At 39.3% G+C, this 27,664-nt stretch overlaps 1 protein-coding gene across 4 annotated transcripts in view; it reads left to right on the forward strand.

Moving 5' to 3' along the window:
* The window catches only part of KCNIP4 (potassium voltage-gated channel interacting protein 4), a gene marked incomplete at its 5' end in the record, with an annotated part of 1,198,624 nt that overhangs the window by 1,079,894 nt on the left and 91,066 nt on the right, over positions 1–27,664 (forward strand). For 2 of the 4 annotated variants that reach the window (XM_081253795.1, XM_081253794.1), the window contains one exon: positions 17,979–18,099. In XM_081253795.1, coding sequence (XP_081109921.1) covers positions 17,979–18,099 — 121 coding nt within the window. Of the gene's footprint in view, positions 1–830; positions 968–17,974; positions 18,100–27,664 lie in introns of those variants that run through there. The other 2 variants (XM_081253797.1, XM_081253796.1) reach the window with 2 other exon arrangements.

Raw genomic sequence — 27,664 nt, forward strand, 5'->3', positions numbered from 1 at the left:
CCCATTTCACAGCTGAGACAACGTGGTGTGAAAAGATTGTAATGATTTGTGCAGAATCATGCAACTGAGAAGTTGGAATAAAACCCAAAAGCCCCTTAGTCCAGTGGTACAGATATACTTATTGAATAAGTGCATGAAACAGTCACATCAGTGGATGAAGCCTTAATGGAAAAATTCAAGGAGGAAGCGAAGGGCAGTTTCATGGGACTGGCACATGGTAGAGTCCATTGGACCAGATACTGTCTAAGGATATGTTCATCATACGTTAAACATTGTAAGTAACATAGCCCATTTTTATAATAATAATAGCCTATTAGTATGATGATATAGCTTATTTTATATGTGAGGAAACTGAGATCTAGATAAGGGAACCAATTTGCTTAAAATCAGTGAGCTATTAAAAAAATCAGAAAAAGAAGCTTGACTCCTAGTCCAGTACTTTCCAACACTGAAATTCTGTGGTTTGGTATCAGTCAGGGTCCAGGCAGAAAACACAAAGCCCACTTAAATGGGGCAATGGAGGGGATTTTAATGAAGGGACTATTTGCAAAGATGTGGGCAGGGTTTCTGGACCCAGTGAGACTGCTGAAGCACCCAGTGCTAGCAAGAGTGAGCATTAACATTTTTAGACCAATGGTTACTGGAAGATGAAAAAAGCCATAGCTATCACTCTAACTATCAGAGAGGCTTTGCAAGAGGACTCTGGCCTTTGGAAGAGGAATGCAGCTAATATCAATCCAATCCCCAGCAAAGAGGGAGCCCAGTGGGAAGCCAGAGGACAGGGAGTTCTGATAACGTTATTCATAGAGGCAGCCTCCCAGACCCACAGCAGAATGTAGAAGGATTGAAGGTGGTGGCTCAACAGGCCACATGAAGATGTTTTCCAGATATTCCACATCTTGAAAGCCAGGGTTGGGGACCTACAAAATCAGTGGCAATTCTCAGAGTGAGTCACACTTCTCTTCTGGTAAGATTTGTTCCCGATTTTATGACATCTTGGAGGCTGAAAATTGGCTTATAGGTGTATGTTGATATTGAGTAGATAATTGTAGAATTAATGAATCTAACTAGCTATTTCATGAATGGCTTGAAAAACTAAAAATAGAACTACCATATGATCCACAAATTCCACTCCTGGGTGTATATCCGAAGTAAATTAAAACTCTAATTCAAAAAGATATATGCACCCCGGTGTTCATAACAGCACTATTTAAAATAACCAAGACACGGAAGCAACCTCAGTGTCTATCAACAGAGGAATGGATAAAGAAAATGTAATATGTATGTGTGTAATATATAATGTAATATAATATATATGTAATACATATTGTAATATAATACATATGTAATGTTATATAGATACATATATGTATATAAAGGAATATTATTCAGCCATCAAAAAAAGAATGAAATTTTGCCATCTGCAACACAAGGATGGACTTGGAGGATATTATGCTTAGTGAAATAAGTCAGACAGAGAAAGAAAAACACTGTATGTTTTCACTTATATGTGGAATCTAAACATTAAAACAAATGAACAAATACAACAAAACAGAAGCAGACACAGATATAGAGAACAAACTAGTAGTTACCAGTGGGGAGAGGGGTAGGGCATGATAGGGGAAAGGGATTAAAAGATACAAACTCTAGGTTTAAAATAAATAATATACAAAGATGTAATGTACAACACAGGAAATATAGCCAATATTTTATAATAACTTATATGGAATATGATCTATAAAAATATCAAGTCACTCTGTAGTACACCTGAAACTAAAATGATATTGTAGATCAACTGTACTTCAGTTAAAAAAAAAAGAAAGGAAAAGAAAACTTTAGATACTGTACTCTACATGAGCACAGATACTTTTTCTTTGAAAAATAAATGATGTCAAGTCTGTAGTTGTACCTCCTCATTGGATAATTCCAACTCATTCACTTTATCTCTCTGTGCCCCAGTTACATTTTTCTAAAGTAATCATTTCCCTGTTTATTCAAAGGACATTATGGTGATAAAAAGGTTACTAGGTAACAGTCAGGAACTAATGCAAAAGATAAAATATTGAACACTTGACTATATGTGTATTTATATGCATGTTTGCATTTAAATTTACTTCATAATAACTTCTACCCAATACAATCTCAGTGCCCACATTCAATCAAAAGAATTGATTCACTAAATTAAAACTTCATCCAGGGGTTTTTGTTGTTGGTTTGAGCAGACATAGGAGGGCAAATGTGACAAGGTTATTGTGAGGCCAGACTACTCAAAACTCATAAGCCACCATCAGCTTTTGCCTTGTGTAATTGCAAAACATAATTTCCTAACTTGACTTCAGATCTTTGATAACAAATACAGCATAACATTTCAGTGTGTTTTGTTTTTCCTGGTAGTGTATTGATCGTGGAAAGTTTTAGATGCCTTTTTTGGCAGACAAACCATCAGCATTTGACTGTTGGAGAATTTGTTTTCAAAAAGTGACGAACTGACAACATCCTGCCAATTAAAAATACAACAGTAACTTCCAGGAAATTAGAAAAGAAGTTTAACCTTCTGACAATTAATCAATCTCATGCTAACTCCTTGGTGACTTCGCTAAAAACTCTGACCTGGGCATGTAGTGAGGAAAATCTTTGGAGGAACAGAAGCATAAGCGGTGAAGGTTTATAAACATAATTTGCAAGTAGAAAGCATGGTCCCTCAATTTCATCATATGTATGAGTTCCAGAAATGCTATTTTCAAATTCTCAGATGTTTTTATTTCATTAACAAGCATCTAGCACTTACTCTGTGGTTGGTACAGTTCTAAGAGTTTTGCACAGTTTAACTCATTATATCCTCAAATTACTCCTTTAAGATGGACACTTCACTAGTTCAATTTTACAGACTAGGAAACTGAGGGATGAGAGGTTAATTAACTCACTTGAATCACATCATCAGTAAAGGGCGTGGTGGAAGAGAGAGGGGTTGACTCCAGAAATGGAGCTCCAGTGTCTTTGTACTTTACCAGATCTCTAGTTATGTTCATTGTTTTGGTCAGTTTTAGGGAAAAAAAAACAAAAAAACAAAAAAAAACAAAGACAGTCTTTTTTTCCAATTATCTACTCTACATAGGACACCCTCATGAAGCCCATATTGTCCAAAAAGATGTGGTAACCCCTTAAATGAGTTGTTTCCCCTCTCTGGACCTCAATCTCACCATCTACAAATGAGAAGCACAGATTATGTCTCAAGTCTCCTTCCATATCTTGCACTGCGGGAGCCAGTGAGATGACATTTCTTACTTCTACCTGTGACAAATGGTGGATGTCTCAAAGCTAGCACAAAATTTCCTCCTTTCGTGGCACTTCATTACCCATGAGAAGCAGGAAGTGGGAAAAGTTAGAGACTCCATTTAACCCAGATTTAATATTAATTGGCACCATCGTTTACTTATAGTAATTAGAATGTTTGTCCCTTCCTTTTGCATGGTCTTTTACAAGTCTTAGAATTCTTCCTCTTGAGTGTCTCATTTCATCCTCACATTTCATTCACATTCTCCTGGGAGAATGAAAGATCCTAGGGGTTAAAGTTTCCATTTAACAGACTAAAAAATGGAGAGATTAAGTGGCTTGTCCAAATTTACATAGGTATTTAGTGACAAATAGAAATGTATGCATTCTTTTTTCTTTCATTTTTATTTTTATTATATTATTTATTTATTTTTGGCTGCATTGGGTCTTCGATGTTGCACGTGGGCTTTCTCTAGTTGCAGCGAGCGGGGGCTACTCTTTGTTGCAGTGTGCGGGCTTCTCATTGCTGTGGCTTCTCTTGTTGCAGAGCACAGGCTCTAGGTGCATGGGCTTCAGTAGTTGTGACACGCAGGCTCAGTAGTTGTGACTCGTGGGCTCTAGAGCACAGGCTCAGTAGTCGTGGTGCAGGGGCTTAGTTGCTCTGCAGATGTGGGATCTTCCCAGACCAGGGATCGAACCCGTGTCCCCTGTATTGTCAGGCAGATTCTTAACCACTGTGCCACCAGGGAAGTCCCTGCATTCTTTTTTCTGGTCCATAATTTATCAACTGGGAGTCTTCATTAAATCATGGATGAGTCTTAGTACAGGAAAGCTGGAGGTGGGAGTCCCAGGGCAGATGTTTCCTGTTGTCAAGTTTAGTAAATTTCATTTTGATGTGGCAGCCATTTATCGAGCACTAACTATTTGAAAAGTAATAGTGCCAGGAACAGGGGAATACTCTAAATCCCTGTCTGAAGGCTGACATTATATGGAAATAAACAAACGTGTATAAAAATCATTCAGATGCAATGAATACAATTAAAATGCTGTGAGAGGCAATACTAGGGAGGTGTTAGAGTCAAGAAGTTAAGAGTGATAACACTGGGACCAGCTTATTTGGTTAAAATCTTGGTTCCATGACTGACTTGCTATAGAAATCTTAAGTAAGTTGCTTACCCTTTCTGAGTTTCATATTCCCATCTTCAAGGTGGAGGTAATAATAGTAAATATTACACATTTGATCAAAAGATTAAATGAGCACGTGAAGTGTTTACAACAGTGACTGGCTAGTTAAGTGGTCAAAATAAATGCTGGCTGCTAATACTGTTAACTCTGCCACTACTTGTGATGATCATGATGGCTACACACACAGAGATGAGACTGAATCTCCCCCAGGTGCATTTCACAAAGAGGTAATATTTCAGCAGTGCTCTTTGGAGAAGAACTATTTCACTGGAGGGAGAAAAAGCAAGAGGAAAATTCTAGTATTGAAAAGATCAAGGGTAAGATAGTCAGAGGAATGAGAAACAGGGAAGAGAGGCAGCCAGAAAAGGTGAGCTGGGACCAGAGTTTGAAGTTCCTTACTACCAACACAACGCTGGACTTCACTCTGCAGTAAAGGGAGGAAATGTTGAGTCAGCCAAGTTTTTTATTTATTTATTTTTAAATTTCAGCTTGATTGAGTTATAATTGAACATCTAAAATTGCAAGATATTTAAAGTGTACATCATAGTGATTTGATATTCATATATGTTGTGAGAGGAGTCCCCCCATTTAATTAATCAGCACATCCATCACCTTACCCATTTATCTTCTTTTTGGTGAGAATAAGTTTTACTTTCTCAGAAAATTTCAGTTATACAATACAGTGTTATCAACTATAATCAACATGTTTTACATTAGATCCTCAGACCTTATTCATCTTATAGCTGAAAGTTTGTACCTTTTTACCAACCTCTCCCTATTTCCCCCACCCCCAGACCCTGGCAACCACCTTTCTCCTGTTTCTATGAGTTTGACTTTTTCAAATATTCCATATATTAGTGGTACCACGCAGTGTTTTTCTCTGTCTGGCTCATTTCACTCAGCATAATGCCCTCAGAGTCCATCCATCTTGTCACAAGTGGCAGGATTTCCTTTTTTCTCATGGCTGAAGAATATTTCATTGAGTATGTATATATATATATATATATATATATATATATATATATATATATATATATATATATACCATGTCTTCTTTATCCATTCATCCATTGATGGACCCTTAAGCTGTTTACATGTGTTGGCTATTGTGAATAGTTCTGCATTGAACATGGGAGTGCTAATATCTCTTTGAGATCCTGTTTTCATTTCCTTTGGATATACACCCAGAAGTGGGATTGCTAGATCATGATGGGGCATGATTCTTTGCCTGGAAAAGGTTGTAAGATGGCTAAAGCCAGCCAATAGTCAAAGGAGGTAGATACAAATCCAACTTTAGAAGGGTTGCTGGTGAACTTGAAATCAGAGAAAAGAGTAGCAAAGGATCAAAAGTAACATTTGAAGACAAGACAGGGACAAGTTCTCAAAACTGTCACCAAGAGCTAGTTGGGTATTAGTTTCTGAATCAAGGAGCCAACCAAACCTTGGAGTGAGAAAATGACACAAAAATAAATCAGAAAACAAGTAAATTGTTGAGTGAAGAGAGAAAAGAAAACAGGAAGATCAGTTGGGAAACTGCTTAAAAATCATATGCAAGAAATAATATAAACAGCTAACTCTTACAGGGCACCACACTATTCTAAGCCTGAACAAGTATTGTAATTATGTCCTACAAACCTATGAGGAAAGCCCAATTATAATCCCCACTTAGACGAGAGAACTAAACAAAGAAATTAAATCACTAACCCAAGATCTCACAATTACCGAGTGTCAAAGCAAGGATTTGACCTTGGACAGAGTGATGCCAGAGCTTAAGGTCCTCACCACTAGACCTACAGGAGAGGAAAAAGGCCTACATATAAAGTAACAGTGGTAGGAGGGAAAGGATGGATTTGAAACACATGGTGAAAGTGTAACTGGAAACACTGGGAAACAATTGGTGGTATTAAGTGAAAAATAGCAAAAGGAAAACACAATTCTGCCAAAAGAATAATGGTGACAGTAAGCAAGATAAGAAACAGAGAAGGTCATGAAAGAGGGTTAAGGAAAGATGATGATAGGTTTATTTTAGACATATTGGCTTAAAGTGTCTGAAGAATGCAAGCCATGCTTGAATAAAGCTTTATTGTTGCTTGATGTATTTTTGTCAAGTTACCTATATGATGAAATATTTTGCTTCCCACTTGATTTTTCCACTATTTTCCTTACTGTTAATTTGGAACAGAAGAGATAGAGTGATGACTACTTATAAGAAGCTACATAAAAGTTTAGATAAACAAAAATCTTCTCTTTTTGTCTTTTTTAATGAATGATTTCATGATCTGTCCGTCCCTCACGCAGTTTCTAATAGGAGTCATAAATACCTATTTTCCATTTGCATTGACCTAGAAGTAATACTTGGGCTAAACATGAGTCCAGGCAATGTTGGCTTCTGCTGGTTTCCTTTAAGACACTAAATGGGAGCCTAACATTTCAAGCGGACTCAATTTTACACTCCACCAGGTCTATAAAATATAGACCATTGTTATGTTATCTGCTTAGATTGCAAGGTTAAAGCTTAACTTTCTTAGTTTCAAATTGCCTTCTTGCCAGGGGATATAGAACAGCAAGTGTGATGGGCAAAGTTTGTTTTACAGAAACACTGACCTCTCTTTGCTTGCAAGCTTTCAGAAAAACAAAAAACAAAAAAACCAGAAAAACAAGTTCTGGAGATGTGCTGACAGGGGAAACCTTATTCACCTCTTTGCAAAACACTCTCATTTGAGACTTTGGGCAGAACAACAGTTCCAACTATTACCTTGTAGTGTTCTCTGAACATTGTAAGCAGAAGGATTTAAGTTGACAATGCAGGCTTTGTTCAGAGAATATAGAATTGTCCCAGATATTAGATCATAAGGTATGTGGGAGGAAATGACAGGCAATAAAGCTAGGTTATTGCCTCGAATTTCATTCCAAAAAAATGGTCCTTATTCTAGTGTCAACACCAAACAGAAGAGTATAAAAGGTTCTAAAGGGAGCTGTGGTTTCCAGTGGATCCCATGAACAATAATTGGTCAGCGTTGAGTCTCTGCAAAAAGAAAAAACTGAGTGCAATTTTTAGGGCAAGGGCTTTAACAACTGATGGAATTACCCTTTTTCAACTGCCTTGTACCTCGATTTAGCCATCTAAAATGGGCAAAATAATACTCACCCTGAAGGACTTTTAAATAATTAAATGATAATAATATTTTAAACACTACGTGCCAGACTCTATTTTTACACGATTTTAACACATTATTTCATTTCAACCTCTTGACAGTTCTTTGTCGAGTCCTATTTTTATGCCCCTTTCATGGATGAAGAAACTGAGGCATAGACTGACTAAGCACCGTGCCCAAGGTCATACAGTTAACAAGAGTCAGAAAAGAGATTCACACTCAAGAAGTGTAGTATCAGAACCCTCACTCCTGAAGGTTCTAGAACAAAGCCTCACTAGGAAGTATGCAATAACTATTTGTAATCATAATTGTGGTCCTTTATTGATCAATACTATATCAATATATTGATCAGTTGATAGATTGATACAATATATCAATATTGTATGTCAGTAAGTAATTGAAGCAATCTCTCAAAACAATTTTATGAAATTGAAACAAATTTTATCCTTAGTTAGAAATTTTTAAATGGAAGCTTGGAGAGGTCAAACACATTTTCCAGTGTCAGAATTGAGAAACAGACGCAGCAAAAACCAAAAATCTAGAGCTACTGAATAATTTCCTAGAATGAGGGGTTCCAGGCACCATTCTGCTTTATCATGTGAAGGGTGACACCAGATGTTTCTGTAATTAATACTAATACTAATACAAATAATAACAGTAACACTGTGATTGAGTGTTTACTATGTGCCGGGTACAAGTACCTTATTTAATCACTCTATGCTACAATACTGGGTACAATTTTATGCTCATTTCTATGGCATTGAACATATGGGAGCACTCAGGCATGGAATGTTTTACTAACTTATCCTAGTCACACAATAAATGTCCAGCTGACATTTGGACTACACAGTCTAACTTTCTCTGAACTAAGAAACTACCTTAAACCTAGGAGAAACATAACAAAACCTAGATCACTGCTCAGTTTTCCTAGTACTCTGTTTTAAACATGGCCATGATGGATAAATGTTTTGTGGCAGAATATTGCTGCCATCACTGATGTTAGCTTGAAAACATTTCCCTAATATATCACCCAAAATTTATTATCTCTAAACTTACGCAAATTATTTTTAACTCCCAGGATAACGAATCCCATTCATATACCCTCTACCAAAGCAACATACAACACAGTAACATCTTATGAATCAGGCATTATATTTTGCATAAATAAAATTTCCAAATGTTTATTCCTTTACAGTAGATGTTATAAATGTAACATTTTAAATTAAGAATCTTTTAGAAACGTATCACCTGCATGCTACCTTCTGAAACGGCATAAAATGAAGACAGCTTTTTTCCTAACTATTAAAGATCAGAATTTGGTCCCTGATTCTTTAATTGTTATTATTATTTGCTGTAATATGCTCAAGCTCCTTTTCAACTTTATGTCCCTTCTTTTGTTCTCAGGTAATCAGCTGTCACTTCTACACTTTACAGTCAGTAAACTTGGGTTTAAGTCCTGACTCTATAGCTTCTTATTTATATGTCCTTCATGAGTTACAACATTCCTACCAGCAGTGATTTCCTCATCTATAAAAACAGGGTGATGTTACCTGTACACAGAGTAATCATGATGTTTAGCTATAGTAACGAAAGGGAAAATAACTTTGCTTACTACAAAGAGCCAGCCATCAGATGTCAGGTATTATTATGTGACTCAGGGGCTCCTTCTAGTTGGTGGTCCTCCTTCAGCATCCCCACCTGCTCCTGAGGTGGGGTCAGAAGCTTATTAAAATATGAATGCAGTGACGATGAGGATGCTTATTGATTGTTACAGGACATTGCAACAGGCATTTGGCAAAGTGCTGCACTAGGAATCAAGGTCCAGTTCTGCCACTGATGTGCCCAATAGGTTTTGCTTTACAACCACTAAATTTAAGACTCTGTATTTAAATGTGCATTTATAAAGTTAAGGGGCTGGATTAAAGGCCACTTTCAATTCTAACTCTATCTTCTGCTTAAAGCCCTTTTGCTACTAAATTTCTGATTCTTGGTTGGGCGTGCATTTGTAGATAAGTAGGGCATCATCCTCCCTCCTTTGCTATGGGAGATAGAACAGCAGAATAGTCAATTACGTAAACGCTGGAACCAGTCTTTCCAGAGTTCATACCCTGGCTTTTCTTCTTTGTGACCATGGGCGAGTTATTTAATCTCTCTGTGCCAGTGTCTTCATCTATAGAGCAGAATATAGCATCCAGAGTATACTGATGAGGAGTTTATGAGTTAATGTATGTAAATGTATTTGTTCTTGCATAGAACAAATGCTGTAAAAAGTGGTTTGCTATTATTATTAGATTTTTAGGACAAACAGGAGAAAGTCTACCAAGTTTCAAGAGAAACTCTTGTTAGGGCATTTTTAATTTAGTGAAATATTATGGGCTTTCTTCATCTCTCTCCATGTTTCATTATGTTTAAACTTTTCTCTTTGATCATAGTCCGTATCAGTTGTTGACTTTCCTGACTAAAATATCCATTTTTCGTTCTGCCTTTAAGTGAAAGTTCAATCATATTTCTTATTCCTTCTCCCCCAACCTCAGCATTTCTATTGTAGATTTTCTCTCTGTGTATAATGACTGGCAACATAATTTTTATTTCCCCCATTTACCAAAAAGCCAGTTAGACCCTACCACCTATGAAATAATAGCTCCTATCATAAGGGACTATTCATGAATGGTTGCAGTAATAATATGGTTAATGCTAATAGGAAGTATTCCAATAAGGCGATTATATTTTAAAACCTCAGCTTATGTGAAGAGTTACTTATGTTTATAAATAAGGTAGAGACAGTCCATTCATAAGTGTTGTGAGAAATAGCTCCATCAATTTTCCTTTGAGCAGTTACATTTTATAAGTGATTGAATTCAATCACGAAATTGCAAAGCAGTTCAAGTTCTCCTGGAATGGAAACTGCAATGTCATTGCCAACAACCACCTCTAACAGAAGACATTCAAAATAGCTGGCCATTTTCAAAGTACTTTTCATTTTCCATTTGATATATGAATAATAAATAGGATAAAGTACGAATTATAAAGGGCTTTTGGGGGCCTAATGTACTTTCAGGTCCAGAGTTGAGGAAACACATGTCTGACTAACAAAAACTTGTGGGTACTCATTGTTCACAGTGTTCTGGGAAGTGCTAGGACTCCCGCAGTGCTTCGGATAGGTGTATGGCTTTCCGTTCATGGGCTGTGCGTGATCAGCTTGGAGTTAATCACTCATATACTCTTCTTGTGCACCCGAAAATAGCTCTTGACAGGAAGAGTCAAGAGGGCTCCCAGGGCTTCACATTCCTGAGATTAAGCATTTAAAGTTGGCAAAATGTAAAAATTTTCCTCAGGTTCTGGCTCAGGTTTGAACTCTCCACCCAGAGAAGTCAAATGATAAAACAAAAAGACAAGTTGGTGTCAGATCCGAGCTCCCCTGCTATCAACTGTGTAGCTGTGTAAACTTGAGCAAATTCCTTAACTCTTGAAAAATCAGTTTCCTCAGCTGATTCTGATTCCAACCCCTTTGAGCATTGGGAAGGGTGGGACTAAGGAATGGAGTGCTCAAGGTATATGGCATCTTACCGATGCCTTTACAGGAGAAAGAAAGGAAAGAAATAATTTACATAGATGTCATGAACAATAGCTTTGGAAATTTCTCCCAGGCAGTATCTTTGTCTCAATGTATCAGACTTGAATATTAAACAGGAAATAGCATCTCCTCCTTATTCTGGAAGCTCTTAGGAGTAGTTTCCAAAGCTATAGTCAAGAATCTTCCAGCATCTTTTAGTGGAAAGTCAAAATGTGGAGCAAAATTAGTCAAAGCTTCCTCCAAATCCTGTCACTGGACTAAACTTCTAAATATTTAATAATATGTGTCATTAGATGTAATCATCCTGTCTGTGATATTATTGCCATACATGTCAAGTCACTATGAAACCAATCTAATAAAGGGTAAACATTGGGAGTAAAGACTCAGAGGGTATTTTTATAAATGAGATAAAGCAATATAAGTCAAGCCAGCTGAATTTCTGCTAGACAAATCAATTTCAGCTCAAATAGAATTTTAAAGTTATAGTTTTTATGATTTTTTACAGTGAAAATGGATACATTTTTTGTTTGTTTGTTTTCAGTACGCGGGCCTCTCACCGTTGTGGCCTCTCCCGTTGTGGAGCACAGGCTCCGGACACACAGGCCCAGCGGCCATGGCTCACGGGCCCAGCCGCTCCGCGGCATGTGGGATCCTCCCGGACCGGGGCACGAACCCGTGTCCCCTGCATCGGCAGGTGGACTCTCAACCACTGCGCCACCAGGGAAGCCCATGGATACATTTTTTAAAGAAGGGTTATGCTGTACTGAGAAATGGACCTCCTGTAGATAGACCCACTATGATTGGGATGCTTCAAGTAGTAATTAATTGATTTCACATTTTTTTAATTGAGCAATTTTAGTCTGCCAAACCAGATGCTGTTGGGCTGGGCTATCCAGTAGTCTGGCAGGTCCCAGGTAGAAGAATGTGGCAAAAGTCTTACAATGTTCCCTGCTACGATAAGGCAAGGGCTCATCTCTGAACCAGCTTCTTGGAAGGAGCGACATTATTCTTCATAAACAGTTTTACTTTAACATTACAATCCTTGTTTACAAATGTGTGTCTTAGGAAGGCAGGCCTCACACTCATATTTGTTTGTAAAGCAAGATGTTCTGGGGGATATGATTTGACATCGGATAGAGTCAAATTTGCATAATTATGAATTGGGCTGCAATAGGCTTCCACTGTATTTTAAGAGAAGTTGTGAGACATGAGAAAAAGAGGCCTATTATTAAAACTCATACTGTTGATCCCAGGGGATTTGAATTCCAATTTCTAGCCCAAATGTGTCATGGCTTGAGGGGACTGTTAACTCAGACATAGGACATCCTTGGCCCTGAGAGACTGAAATCTAAGTAACAAAGAACAAAAAAAGACAGTCTGGGAAGCTCAAGGTTGTCTGGGTTTGGGAATTTGTCATCTGATTAAAAATAAATCTGTTAGAAGATACATGAATACTGCATACTAGTTGTATGCAGTTTGCCTCAGGATGCAAAAGCAGCATTGGCATTAGCAATCCTATTCCAATAGCAAGATGTTTATGTAGTTGCACCTTGACAGAAGGCTGGAGATGATTCAAGAGACCAGAGTGCCATCTGGTTCTGACTTTAATCCACTATGGAGAACAGTATGGAGGTTCCCTTGTATATATGTACCACATCTTCTTTATCCATTCCTCTGTTGATAGACATTTAGGTTGCTTCCATGTCTTGGCTATTGTAAATAGTGCTGCAGTGAACATTGGGGTGCATGTATCTTTTCAGATTATGGTTTTCTCTGGATATATGCCCAGTAGTGGGATTGCTGTGTCATATGGTAGTTCTACTTTTAGTTTATTAAGGAACCTCCATACTGTTCTCCATAGTGGCTGTATGAATTTACATTCCCACCAACAGTTTAGGACAGTTGCCTTTTCTCCACACCCTCTCCAGCATTTATTGTTTGTGGACTTTTTATAATGGCCATTCTGACTGGTGTGAGGTGATACCTCATTGTAGTTTAGGAATCTAATTTTTTTTAAATGATACAAATGAATTTATTTACAAAACAGAAACAGACTTACAGATGTCTAAAACAAACTTATGGTTACCAAAGGGGAAACGTGGTGGGGAGGGATAAATCAGAAGCTTAGAATGAACATGCACACACTACTATATATAAGATAGATAACCAACAAGGACATACTGTATAGCACAGGGAACTCTACTCAGTATTCTATGATAACCTATAAGAGAAAAGAATCTAAAAAAGAATGAATATATGTATATGTATAACTGAATCATTTTGCTGTACACCTGAAACTAACACAACATTGTAAATCAACTATACTCCAGTAAAATTATTTTTTTTTAATTTTTATTTTATTTTATTTTATTGCGGTACGCCGGCCTCTTACTGTTGTGGCCTCTCTCGTTGCGGAGGACAGGCTCTGGATGCGCAGGCTCAGCGGCCATGGTTCATGGGCCCAGCCGCTCCACGGCATGTGGGATCTTCCTGGACCGGGGCACGAACCCGTGTCCCCTGCATCGGCAGGCGGACTCTCAACCACTGTGCCACCAGGGAAGCCCAAAATTAAAATTTTTAAAAATTAAAATAAAATAAAAAGTTGGACTTTAGGGTGCTAGAGACAGCTGTCTGCTTCATTACTAACTAGTCATCCGAACTTGAACAATTTACTTAGCCTCTCTCTCCAAGCCTCAGTCTTCTCATCTATAAAATAGGGATGATAGGGTGCTATAAAGATTAAATGATATGATTGGCTAAACTACCCAGTGCTCACTGGGCTCACTGTGAATAGCAAAACCTGCTTTTACTGGAGTTGTATGTCTTTTGAATATAGGTGCATATATTAGTCAGCTCGGGCTGCCATGACAAAATGCCACAGACTGGGTGGTTTAAACAACAGAAATTTATTTCTCACAGTTCTGGAGGCTGGAAGTCTAAAATCAAGATGCCAGCTGGGTTGGTTTCTCCTGAGGCCTCCCTCCTTGGTTTGCAGGTGGCTGCCTTCTCACTGTGTCCTCACATGGTCTTTCCTCTGTGCCTGTGTATCCCTGGTGTCTCTCTCTCTCTTCTTATAAAGACACCATTTGTATTACATTAGGGTCCCACCCTTATGACTTCATTGAACTTTAATTATCTTCTTAAAGGTCACATCTCCAAATCCAGTCATATTGGAGGTTACGCCTTCAACATACAAATTTTAGGGGGGCATAATTCAACTCATAACAAGGCCAGAAGTCAGACTGCAATAGATTAAAAAGAGAACAGGAGGTAGGAAATGGACCCAGTGGATACAGTCAACTTTTCTGAGACATTTGACAGTGCAAGAGAGGAGAGAAAAATATTATTTTTATCATTGTTATTTCTGTCAGTATTGAGAGAGAGTTTGGCAAAGTAGAAAAAACATAAGGTTCGGCATCAAAGACTTGGGTATAAATTCTACCTCTGTCTTTTCTCCTGTGTGACACCTGGTCACTCATTTCTTCATCACTGTGAGACTCAGATTCTCCATATGTAAAAAAATGGATAATTCTACCTCATTGCGGAGTTATTGTGAGGATTAGAATTATATTAATAGAGCACCTAGCCCATCTCTTGGCATATAACAAACTTAATAAATCTGAAGCACTCTATTAAAAACCCCCAGAGTGCATGCTTTTAAGTGGTGGCTGAGTCACACTCTGAAGTTCCCAGTCCTATGAGATATCGTGCTGTGCTCTCCACAGAGCTTGCCTCCCAAATCAGCATCTTGATTGGGTTAGGTGATGTTGCTTTTATAACTTATCATATGCTGGTGATTGGGGATGATTTCAGGTGTGTTTTTAGAGCTTGTCAGCCTTCTAGAAATAGAAACAGCCCTTTGGCAGGTAGGAGTCATTAAGATGTAAGGTATCAGTCAGCTAGGAAAACAAGAGTCTGCAGGCAGACTCTTCAAGTGTGGTGCTTTGAATATTGCACACAATGCTCATCCTATCACACATGTTTAACTCAATTACACTGACCCTTTGGCCCCGGTTCTTTTGTCTCAGTCTCAACATCTGCAAGTCTGAGCCAGCTGGAGGAAGAAACCTTGTTGGTAGTGTGGTTTTGACTGCTCTGTCGTTACAAAGGCTGAGAAGTTAATGTGCTATTTTGTTTCTTTCCAGTGGAAAGGTCATTAGGTTTAGAGGAGGTTATGCTATGATTGAAAGATTGCTCATGAAATCTGATTAAAATTTCCTCTACTTTGGCCCATGCTGTGTTTCTCAGAACAATGCATAGAGAATACTGTGATTCCAAAGAAAGCATTCAAGGTCCACCAACTGTCCACAAACCCCAGTTTGAGAAATAATTTTCTAGAGGGCAGCTAAGGTTCAAGGGGCTCCAAGGGGATTGAGACTTCAGTGGCAACATCATTTGTTAATTGATTCACTTATTCATCCATCCCCCAAATAATTTTTGAGGAACTCTGGGGTATTAGACTCTATGTTAGGTCCAGAGGATATACAGATCTGTTAAGACATTGCTCCTGTCCTCATGGCACTCACAATGAAGAAGACAGACATGAACAGATCATAAATGTAATTAGTGTTTTACATGCTATATGAGAGGTAGGTAAGACGTTAGAGCTCTGACCAGGGACCCATCAGTTCTGCATGATGGAATAATTGGAAAGGCTTCAGAAAGAAGGCAGTAATATTTAAATGGGATTATAAAAGATATATGTATTTCAATTGGAGGAAAAAGGAAAGAGGAATATTTTAAGTTGAGGAAATTATACTGTAAATGATTCAAAAGATGCTTTCATCAAGACATTTTCAAGAAAGCAGAGTCTTTCCATCTGTTATTGTCTATTTATATTAGGCCTATTCTGTGGCATGTATTTCTGCATTGACAACTGCAATAACTTCAACACAGTCCAATGCACTGGATCAACAGAAATCTTATGGAGGACCATCTTCCTACATCCTCTCAAGCTCAGGACCCAGAGTAGAATCAACCCATCCAATCCAAAGAACAAAAAAGAAAATTGAAAAAAACCCATTTTAGCTTTTTAAATTTTCCCCATAAAACCCAGCCTGAGGTCAGTTTGTTAATGCCTAGTTGCCTTTTCTCAGCTACTTTTAGCCCTGTGCAAATTCTTTAGGTACACACTGCATTTAGTTCCTCATCAATTTTATCCTTGTCAGCTCAGATTTTATTCATGGCCTGCCCATCTTTTCATAGCCTTTTATTATTCTTATCCCCCCATCATTATTCTGCAGCTTTTTCATATCATTGTTCCAAAATAAACTATTATAATATGAAAAGTACAAAACAAATATTTGCTTTTATCTCCTCTTCCTCACTTTGACAAACACAACCTTTCCAAGTATTTATTTCATTGCCATCAGTGGTCTTTTGTAAACTGCTTGAGGGCAGTAATTAAGACACACCAAGATTAAGGTTCCACTGACTTTCTTTTCACTGATAAGTGAGAGCTCTGGCCCCTCACTGCCCTCAAAGTGTCAGGGCAGTAAGTAGGCACAGATGTTAATGAGAGGCAGCATCATTAATTATCAAAAATTATGTGACTTTTGTAGTCAAAAATGTCTAAATTTCCAACTAACACATGAGCCATGGAATCAAGAGTGTGTGGCCCTGAGACCAGTTGATGAGAAGATATTCTCCTGAGCCTCAGCTGTTTGAGTTGGGAATCTGTAGCTAAGAGTAAGGGATATAATGGAGAGAAGCCATGGCTTCAGTACTGGCCCTGGATATGAGGAGTTCCTTAGCTGAAGTGTGGACTGGACCATGGCAGGAAGAATCTCTTAGATCTCCATTGGGCCCCACTGCAAAGCAGCTGAAATTACTTAAGGATGCTATACTTTGAGACCTGGGCACCCAGATTCTAATATATCCCAATACCTCCCGACTTGCATTCTACAGGACCCTAGGGCACAGATGAAGATGTTAGCAGAGGTTACTTGTGGGGAAAAAGAGTTCAGTGGACAAATACATTTTGGGGTCAATGAGTTAAACAAAGTTAAACAGAATTCTTTGTTGCAAATCCTCTCAAAACGTTTATATTCCAGTGTTTTGCTCCCAAACTACATTAAACTTTACAGAATTTACCAAATTTACATGGACACAAAATTCTTTTTTTGTGTAGAGCATCTTTGAGAAATTATAGTGTAAATATAATTCACAAAGAAAAGTATAATATTTCAGCATTTATCCGTAGCTATGGATTCCCTTGGCTGCAAAGTAGGGTGTAGCCAGAAGTTCCCTGGGCTCCAGTCCATCCAGTGTGCACCTATGAAGACTGGGTTTATGCCAGTCAAACTGGCAGCTGAGTACTTTACTCATTTCAGCACCTGATCTCTCTGTTTTATTTGTAGCCCCAGGCAAAATATTTGACTTTAATGGAATCTTCAGAGTGTATTTAACAGAGTCCTATCTCACAGTTGCATGATACAAGGGTGGTACAGACTGCTATCAAACTAAAATTCCATTTTTATAACTAGTGCTTGATATATACACACATTTGAAGTGTTAAGATTTTCCATGATTTTTACACTTTTCAAACTGTACTGTAAAAATGTTCATAGTGTGGTGTCTGATGACTAGAAAGTTTGAAAAAATATTATGTAGAATTAGCTTAATACTGTATCCTCTGGGAACTGTAAAGACTGTTGTTAGCAGTGTGAGAATCCTTCCTCTGGAAAAGTCAGACATGCAGTAAGCATTTCATTCCATTTTCCTGTGTTGCTGTGTATACATATTGGTGAGCAGTGACCGTTCTTAAGACTTTGGTTTTCCTCCACAGACAGCGTGGAAGATGAACTGGAGATGGCCACCGTCAGGCATCGGCCTGAGGCTCTCGAGCTTCTGGAAGCCCAGAGCAAATTTACCAAGAAGGAGCTCCAGATTCTTTACAGAGGATTTAAGAATGTAAGAACTTTCTTTTTGACTTTACCTTCACACAGTTCTCAGAGGAGCAGTGAGAAACGAGAGGGAAAAAGGGAAAATGTGCAGTCCTGTGAGAGCTTCATCCTATGTACACTTCTTATAGATCTTTCCTAGATATGAAAATTGTTGATATCCATTTGGGCTTTGGTTCACTTTGGTACACCATTGCTTGTACAATCAAGCAAGGATGAGTACAGAAGAAAGGTTTACTTTATTCAATTTCTAGTTGGGATTTTTTTTTTTCCTTTTCAGTTATATCGACATCATTTCAATAAGCTCTAATTGTCTATAGGACTAATTGACTATAGATTGGAGCCTATCAAGGAACTCCACTCCTAGCATTGCAGAAAAGTCATGATAAGTTTGATAATTTCTAAAAGAGCATGTTACCCATGACTCTGAACAACAGGTATCTGTAGGTAGTCCGTCCTTTCGGTTCTCTGTGATCCAGGTGCACCTCTCATGTTCCTTCCTGAGTGAATCATCATCAAGAAGAGTGACAGTCCTTGCACACCAGAGGGTGAGGGTGAGGGTGAGAAACAAGGAGTGGGCTGGGCAATCTGTCAGGCACACACTCTTAGTGATGCCTTGGTATATGCTCAGGATTAAGCTAGATACTGCAGGGTATTCTAAAGCCAGAGGAGATATGCTTCTGTCCTCAAGGAGCTAATGGTCTGAATAGGCAGAGAACACTTGCCCTTGTGAATTTATTTGAAAGTAATTCATCCTTAAAAGTATTAAATGGTCATACATTAAGTGGCATACACAGCCCACGATGTGTTATGTTCTTACACATATGTAAACCATAGTTACATATGATACAGGTGTCCCTTGAGATCCTAGTAAATTGCTTGAATTCCTCCTCAAATCCAGCCCCTAACAGCCTCCATTCCATGGTCTGTAGGAATCTATAGAGTCCAGAGATCTCTGCTAATTCCATCCTCTTGAAATCTGTCCACCTCAGTGTTATCTCTGTCCAACCTCATGAAGATGAAAAACTCTGCCTCTTCTACGGTATCCACACAAAAATTTACTTACAGAATTTGTAATGCTAGCTGCCTTTTCAGAATATTTTTATAAGGTCCCAACATGCATATTACACACAAACTTCCACCACCTCTCTGACTCCATGGGGTTTCTCTCTACCCCATTTCTGCTCTTCACTGCTCTCCCTGCCTGGGCTACCTAAATGTTTCCTTCCATTGCTCCTCTGATACCTGGTCCTCTTCTGATGCCCAGGCATTTGTGGGGGTGGACTGGGTGGGGAGGAAGGTGATATAATGGAGATGGGTGCTTACCCCACACAGGTAGGACTCATATTACACATCAAGATGTGTCATCTATCAAGATGACACATACAAATAAACAGACCTAAAGAGAAAGGGTCTTTGAAAATTAGGCTCAAGAATTCTTAGTCATGCCTAGGCTGCAACAGAGAGAGGAAGCACTTACAATGAAACAGCACTGACCCCTGACAGCAGCAAACCACTGAACAGTGAGGATAGGGAGGGAAAGAGGTGAAAAAGACCAAGTCTTGGCTGAGAGTAAATGCTAAGAGAAGGCTCATCGTAGAATAGAATTTCAAAGGCATTCCTGTGAACATCCAAACTCCTTTGCTCTAATTCAGAGATCTTGTGATAAATTTTTTTCTTTATAACAATGGATTATGCATCAGATACAAAATGGTTGCCTAATAAAGAACTTAACCAACCTCTCAGCATCCTTGCACTGCTGCTACATTATCACTCCACTGCCTTCACTGTAGGTCTCCCAGTTTGGGGTCTGGCTGCCTTTCATGCCATTTGTTGCAAATTGGAATCATGATTACTGCCATCATTCACCTTCGGAAGCCGCATCTCCACAGCCTCTCTTCTACAAGTGGCACTTCATGAAAAATTGCCCAGGCTCTGAAGTCTTCATTCATTGCTTTGTTTGGTTTTTTTCTTTGCCTGCTTGTCCTCTTTTCTTCCTTTGCTCCACTTCCCTCTCTTTTTTTTTTTATACAGCAGGTTATTATTAGTCATCAATTTTATACATATCAGTGTATACATGTCAATCCCAATCGCCCAATTCATCACACCACCATTCCCACCCCCTGCCGCTTTCCCCCCCTTGGTGTCCATACGTCTGTTCTCTACATCTGTGTCTCAGTTTCTGCCCTGCAAACCGGTTCATCTGTACCATTTTTCTAGATTCCACATATAGGCATTAATATACGATATTTGTTTTTCTCTTTCTGACTTACTTCACTCTGTATGACAGTCTCTAGATCCATCCATGTCTCAACAAATGACCCAATTTCATTCCTTTTTATGGCTGAGTAATATTCTATTGTATCTATGTACCACATCTTCTTTATCCATTCATCTGTCAGTGGACATTTAGGTTGCTTCCATGACCTGGCTATTGTAAATAGTGCTACAATGAACATTGGGGTGCATGTGTCCCACTTCCCTCTCTTTTCCCGACCTCTTTTCTCCCCCCCTTTCCTATCCTCCTGATCCCTTCTCTGTTTCTTCATTCCTCCATTCTCTCCCTCCTCTTTTACTTCCTTTGTCTCTTCTCTGCATCAATTCTTGTCTCCTTTTTTTTGCCTCTTCCCCTTCCTTCCTATCTTTAATTTGTCTCATCTCTCTTCATTGTCTTTCTGTCCCCCTACCCCATCCTATGAGATAAATTTCCATCAGACCTGAATGTACCCAAAGCATACTTTATATGATTCTTTAAATGAAAGGACTTCATAGTTTGCTCAGAACATATTAATCAATATCTCTGATAAAGAAAATGAGTGGCCCTTTAATTTTTATTTCTTTTCCTATAGTCAGTGTACAACTCTAATAAATATGCCCTAAAATATAGCAAGAGAGGCCCTAAAGCAGGGCAGCAGCTCTCTTATTTTACAGGATGGCAGCAATCTGAAGGATCTTAGCATCAGAGAAGCAAATCAACTACACTTGGTTTCCTGAACAACAATTATCTCAAGTCCTTAAGATCAAAAAATCATTTCCATGAAAACAATTGAGATATTCATTTTTAATGAAACCTTTTAAAACTCACCATTTAAAAATTTATTTATTTATTTATTTATTTACACAACAGGTTCTTATTAGTCATCCATTTTATACATATTAGTGTATACATGTCAATCCCAATCTCCCAATTCAGCCCACCACCACCACCACCAACCCCCAGCTTTCCCCCTTGGTGTCCATACATTTGTTCTCTACATCTGTGTCTCTGTTTCTGCCTTGCAAATTTGTTCATCTGTACCATTTTTCTAGATTCCATATATATGCATTAATATACGCTATTTGTTTTTTTCCTTCTGACTCACTTTGCTCTGTATGACAGTCTCTAGGTCCATCCACATCTCTACAAATGACCCAATTTCATTCCTTTTTATGGCTGAGTAATATTCCATTGTATATATGTACCACTTTTTCTTTATCCATTTGTCTGTCCATGGACATTTAGGTTGGTTCCATGATCTGGCTATTGTAAATGGTGCTGCAATGAACATTGGGGTGCATGTCTTTTTTTGAATTATGGTTTCCTCTGGGTATATGCCCAGTAGTGAGATTGCTGGGTCATATGGTAATTCTATTTTTAGTTTTTTAAGGAACCTCCAGACTGTTCTCCATAGTGGCTGTATCAATTTACATTCCCACCAACAGTGCAAAAGGGTTCCCTTTTCTCCACACCCTCTCCAGCATTTGTTGTTTGTAGATTTTCTGATGATGGCCATTCTGACCGGTGTGAGGTGATACATCATTGTAGTTTTGATTTGCATTTCTCTAACAATTAGTGATGTTGAGCAGCTTTTCATGTGCTTCTTGGCCATCTGTATGTCTTCTTTGGAGAAATGTCTATTTAGGTCTTCTGCCCATTTTTGGATTGGTTTGTTTGTTTTTTTAATATTGAGCTGCATGAGCTGTTTATATATTTTGGAAATTAATCCTTTGCCCATTGATTCATTTGGAAATATTTTCTCCCATTCTGAGGGTTGTCTTTTCATCTTGTTTATAGTTCCCTTTGCTGTGCAAAAGCTTTTAAGTTTCATTAGGTCCCATTTATTTTTGTTTTTATTTCCATTGCTATAGGAGGTGGGTCAAAAAATATCTTGCTGTGGTTTATGTCAAATAGTGTTCTTCCTATATTTTGCTCTAAGAGTTTTATAGTGTCCAGTCTTACATTTAGGTCTTTAAATCCATTTTGAGTTTATTTTTGTGTATGGTGTTAGGGAGTGTTCTAAATTCATTCTTTTTTTTTTTTTAGATGTTGGGGGTAGGAGTTTATCAATTAATGTATTTATTTTGGCTGTGTCGGGTCTTTGTTTCTGTGCGAGGGCTTCCCCTAGTTGTGGCAAGCGGGGACCATTCTTCATCGCGGTGCACGGGCCTCTCACCATCGCGGCCTCCCTTCTTGTGGAGCACAGGCTCCAGACGTGCAGGCTCAGTAGTTGTGGCTCACAGACCTAGTCGCTCCATGGCATGTGGGATCTTCCTGGACCAGGGCTCGAACCCGTGTCCTCTGCACTGACAGGCAGACTCCCAACCAGTGAGCCACCAGGGAAGCCCCTAAATTCATTCTTTTACGTGTAGCTGTCCAGTTTTCCCAGCACCACTTATTGAAGAGACTGTCTTTTCTCCATTGTATATCCTTGCCTCCTTTGTCATAGATTAGTTGACCATAGGTGCATGGGTTTATCTCTGGGCTTTCTATCCTGTTCCATTGACCTATATTTCTGTTTTTGTGCCAGTACCATATTGTGTTGATTACTGTAGCTCTGTAGTATAGTCTGAAGTCAGAGAACCTGATTCCTCCAGCTCTTGGTTATTTAGTAGTGTATTGTTTAGCCTCCATGTGTTTGTATTTTTTACAGATTGTTTCCTGTAATTGGTATCTAGTCTCATAGCACTGTGGTTAGAAAAGATACCTGATATGATTTCAATTTTCTTAAATTTACCAAGGCTTGATTTGTGACCCAAGATATGATCGTTGCTGGAGAATGTTCCATGAGCACTTGAGAAGAAAATGTATTCTGTTCTTTGTGGATGGAATGTCCTATAAATACTGATTAAGTTCATCTTGTTTATTGTAATATTTAAAGCTTGTGTTTCCTTATTTATTTTCATTTTGGATGATCTGTCCCTTGGTGAAAGTAGGGTGTTCACGTCCCCTACTATGACTGTATTACTGTTGATTTCCCCGTTAATGGCTGTTAGCATTTGCCTTAAGTATTGAGGTGCTCCTATGTTGGGTGCTTAAATATTTACAATTGTTATATCTTCTCCTTGGATTGATCCCTTGATCATTATGTGGTGACCTTCTATGTCTCTTGTAATAGTCTTTCTTTTAAAGTCTATTTTGTCTGATATGAGAATTGCTACTCCAGCTTTCTTTTGATTTCCATTTGTATGGAATATCTTTTTCCACCCCCTCAGTTTCAGTCTGTATGTGTCCCTAGGGTTGAAATGGATCTCTTGTAGACAGCATATATGAGGGTCTTGTTTTTGTATCCATTCAGCCAGTCTATGTCTTTTGGTTGGAGCATTTAATCCATTTACATTTGAGGTAGTTATCAATATGTATGTTCCTCTTCCCATTTTCTTAATTGTTTTGGGTTTGTTATTGTAGGTCTTTTCCTTCTCTTGTGTTTCCTGCCTAGAGAAGTTCCTTTAGGATTTGTTGCAAAGCTCATTTTGTGGTACTGAATTTTCTTACCTTTTGCTTGTCTGTAAAGGTTTTAATTTCTCCATGAAATCTGAATGAGTTCCTTGCTGGGTAGAGTAATCTTGGTTGTAGGTTTTTCTCTTTCATCACTTTAAATATGTTCTGCCACTCCCTTCTGGCTTGGAGAGTTTCTGCTGAAAGACCAGCTGTTAACTTTATGGGGATTCCCTCATATGTTATTTGTTGTTTTTCTTTGTACTTGATTTTTGATAGTTTGATTAATATGTGTCTTGGCGTGTTTCTCCTTGGATTTTTCCTATATTGGACTCTCTGTGCTTCCTGGACTTGATTGAGTATTTCCTTTCCCCTATTAGGGAAATTTTCATGTATAATGTGTTCAAATATTTTCTCAGTCCCTTTTTTTTCTCTTCTTCTTCTAGGACCCCTATAATTCAAATGTTCATGCATTTAGTGTTGTCCCAGAGGACTCTGAGACTGTCCTCGATTCTTTTCATTCTTTTTTCTTTATTCTGCTCTGAAGTAGTTATTTCCACTATCTTATCTTCCAGTTCACTTATTCATTCTTCTACCTCAGTTAGTCTGCCATTGATTCCTTCTAGAGAATTTTTAATTTTATTTATTGTGCAGTTCTTCATTGTTTGTTTGCTCTTTAGTTCTTCTAGGTCCTTGTTAAATGTTTCTTGTATTTTCTCCATTCTCTTTCCAAGATTTTGGATCATCTTTACTATCATTAGTCTGAATTCTTTTTCAGGCAGACTGCTTATTTCCTCTTCATTTGTTTGGTCTGGTGGGTTTTTAACTTGCTCCTTCACCTGTTGCATATTTCTCTGTCTTCTCATTTTGCTTAACTTACTGTGTTTGGGGTCTCCTTTTTGCAGCCTGCACGTTTGTAGTTCTCGTTGTTTTTCATGTCTCCCCACAGTGGGTAAGGTTGGTTCATTGGATTGTGTAGGCTTCCTGGTGGAGGAGACTGGTGCCTGTGTTCTGGTGGATGTGGCTGGATCTTCTCTTTCTGGTGGGCAGGAACGCATCCGGTGGTGTATTTTGGGGGTATCTCTGAACTTATGATTTTAGGCAGCCTCTCTGCTGTTGGGTGGGGTTGTGTTCCTGTCTTGCTAGTTGTTTGGCATAGGATGTCCAGCACTGTAGCTTGCTGGTCATTGAGTGGAGATGGGTCTTAGCATTGATATGGAGATCTCTGAGAGAGCTTTTATTGTTTGATATTATGTGGAGCCTGGATGTTCCTGGTGGATCAATATCCTGAACTCAGCTCTCCCACCTCAGAGGCTCAGGCCTGACACCCAGCTGGAGCACCAAGACTCTGTCAGCCACCCAGCTCAGAAGAAAAGGGAGAAAAAAGAAAGAAAAGAAAAGAAGAGAAGAGAAAAGAAAAAGTTAGTAAAATAAAAAATAAAAAAATATTATTAAAAATGAAAAAGTAATTTAAAAAAACAGAAAGACAGAGCAACCAAACCAAAAAACAAATCCAGTTATGATAACAAGTGGTAAAAACTATACAAAAAAAAAATGGACAGACAAAATCCTAGGAGAAATGGTAAAAGCAAAGCTATACAGACAAAATCATACAAAGAAGCATACACATACACACTCACAAAAGGAGAAAAAGGAAAAATGTATGTATATATTTATAAAAAGAAAGGAAGAGAAAACTCAATAAACAAATCTACCAATGATAATAAGCTCTAAATACTAAACTAAGATAAACATAAAACCAGAAACAAATTAGAGGCAGAAAGTAAACCCGATGTCTTCAGTTGATCCCTAAATCCACCTCCTCAGTTTGGGATGATTCCTTGTCTATTCAGGTATTCCAGAGGTACAGGGTACATCAAGTTGATTGTGGAGATTGAATCTGCTGCTCCTCAGGCTGCTGGGAGAGATTTCCCTTTCTCTTCTTTGTTCGCACAGATCCTGGGGTTCAGCTTTGGATTTGGCCATGCCTCTGCTTTTAGGTTGCCTGAGGGCATCTGTTCCCCACCCAGACAGAAAGGGGTTAAATAGGAGCTGATTAGGGGGCTCTGGCTCACTCAGGTGGGGTGGCGGAGGGGATGGAGGGGCACGGTATGCCAGGCAAGCCTGCAGCTGCAGAGGCCAACATGACATTCCTACAGCCTGAGGCATGCCATGTGTTCTCCCAGGGAAGTTGTCCCTGGATCACGGGACCCTGGCAGTGGCTGGCGGCACAGGCTCCCGGGAGGGGAGGTGTGGATAGTGACCTGTACTTGCACACAGGCTTCATGATGGCTGCAGCAGCAGCCTTAGCGTCTCATGACCGTCTCTGCTCTCCATGCTGATAGCCACAGCTCGCGCCCATCTCTGGAGCCCATTTAGGCCGTGCTCTGAATCCCCTCTCCTCTTGCACCCCAAAACAATGGTCTCTTGCCTCTTAGGCAGTTCCAGACTTTCTCCTGGACTCCCTCCTTGCTAGCTGTGGTGCACTAGCCCCCTTCAGTCTGTGTTCACGCAGCCAACCCCAGTCCTCTCCCTGGGATCTGACCTCCAAAGCCCGAGCCTCAGCTCCCAGCTCCCAGCCCCCGCCCACCCCGGCGGGTGAGCAGACAAACCTCTCGGGCTAGTGAGTGCTGGTTTGCACTGATCTTCTGTGCCGGAGTCTCTCCGCTTTGCCCTCCGCACCCCTGTTGTTTCACTCTCCTCCTCAGCTCCAAAGCTTCCCCCCTCCGCCACCTGCAGTCTCCACCAGCGAAGGGGCTTCCTAGTGTGTGGAAACATTTCCTCCTCCACAGCTCCCTCCCACTGGTGCAGGTCCCGTCCCTATCCTTTTGTCTCTGTTTTTTCTTTTTTCTTTTGCCCTACCCAGGTACGTGGGGAGTTTTTCTTGCCTTTTGGGAAGTCTGAGGTCTTCTGCCAGTGTTCAGTAGGTGTTCTGTAGGAGTTTTCCCACATGTAGATGTATTTTTGATGTATTTGTAGGGAGGAAGATGATATCCTCATCTTAGTCCTCCACCATCTTGAAGCTACACCCTCGGAGTTATTCTTGAGGCTTTTGTAGACTGACTGTATGACCTTCAGTAAATCACTTCATTCCTGGCAGCTTCTGTTTCCCTGTCAGCAAATTAGGGATTAAGATCTTCCTTTCCACTCATGAAGGGAGGTGGATAATAAATGGTTTTATTCTGCTCTTGAAAGAGTCAGATAAAAGTCTTCCTTAAGGGCTTCCCTGGTGGCGCAGTGGTTGAGAGTCCGCCTGCCAATGCAGAGGACACAGGTTCGTGCCCCGGTCTGGGAAGATCCCACATGCTGCGGAGCGGCTGGGCCCGTGAGCCATGGCCGCTGAGCCTGCGCATCCGGAGCCTGTGCTCCGCAATGGGAGAGGCCACAACAGTGAGAGGCCCGCGTACCGCAAAAAAAAAAAAAAAAAAAGTCTTCCTTAAGTGCAAAGTATTACTCATGTACTCTAGAATCTAGGTAGAAAAACGGAGTTAAAGTGTTCCTATGCCCTAGCAGAGTTTTCTGTCAGACTTCCAAGAAGCAGGGCTCTCTGAGGAGAAGGTTGTCTACAGGTCTAAGGAGATAAACATGGCAGCCCTTCTGAATCCCAGGGGCTGGTGTGGTGCACATGCTCTCCTGGGCTTGAACCTTTCAACTGCCATTTCTTACCTTGAGCAAGTAGTTTAGCTTCTCAAGATATCAAATTTTCATTTGAAGACTCAGGATTTTAATACTGATGTAGATGAGAGGAGGATGAGAAATGTTTTACATAATCCCTTTCATTTAGAGTGTGAAAAATAGACATTAGAGCCCTTCATTTTTTCCTTTAATTCTTCTTAGTACAAAAGTAACTAAAATTCATAAGGAAGATCATGATGTCATC

The sequence above is a fragment of the Mesoplodon bidens genome, assembly GCF_964165515.1.
Source record: "Mesoplodon bidens genome assembly, chromosome: 1".
NCBI classification, from domain to species: domain Eukaryota; kingdom Metazoa; phylum Chordata; class Mammalia; order Artiodactyla; family Ziphiidae; genus Mesoplodon; species Mesoplodon bidens.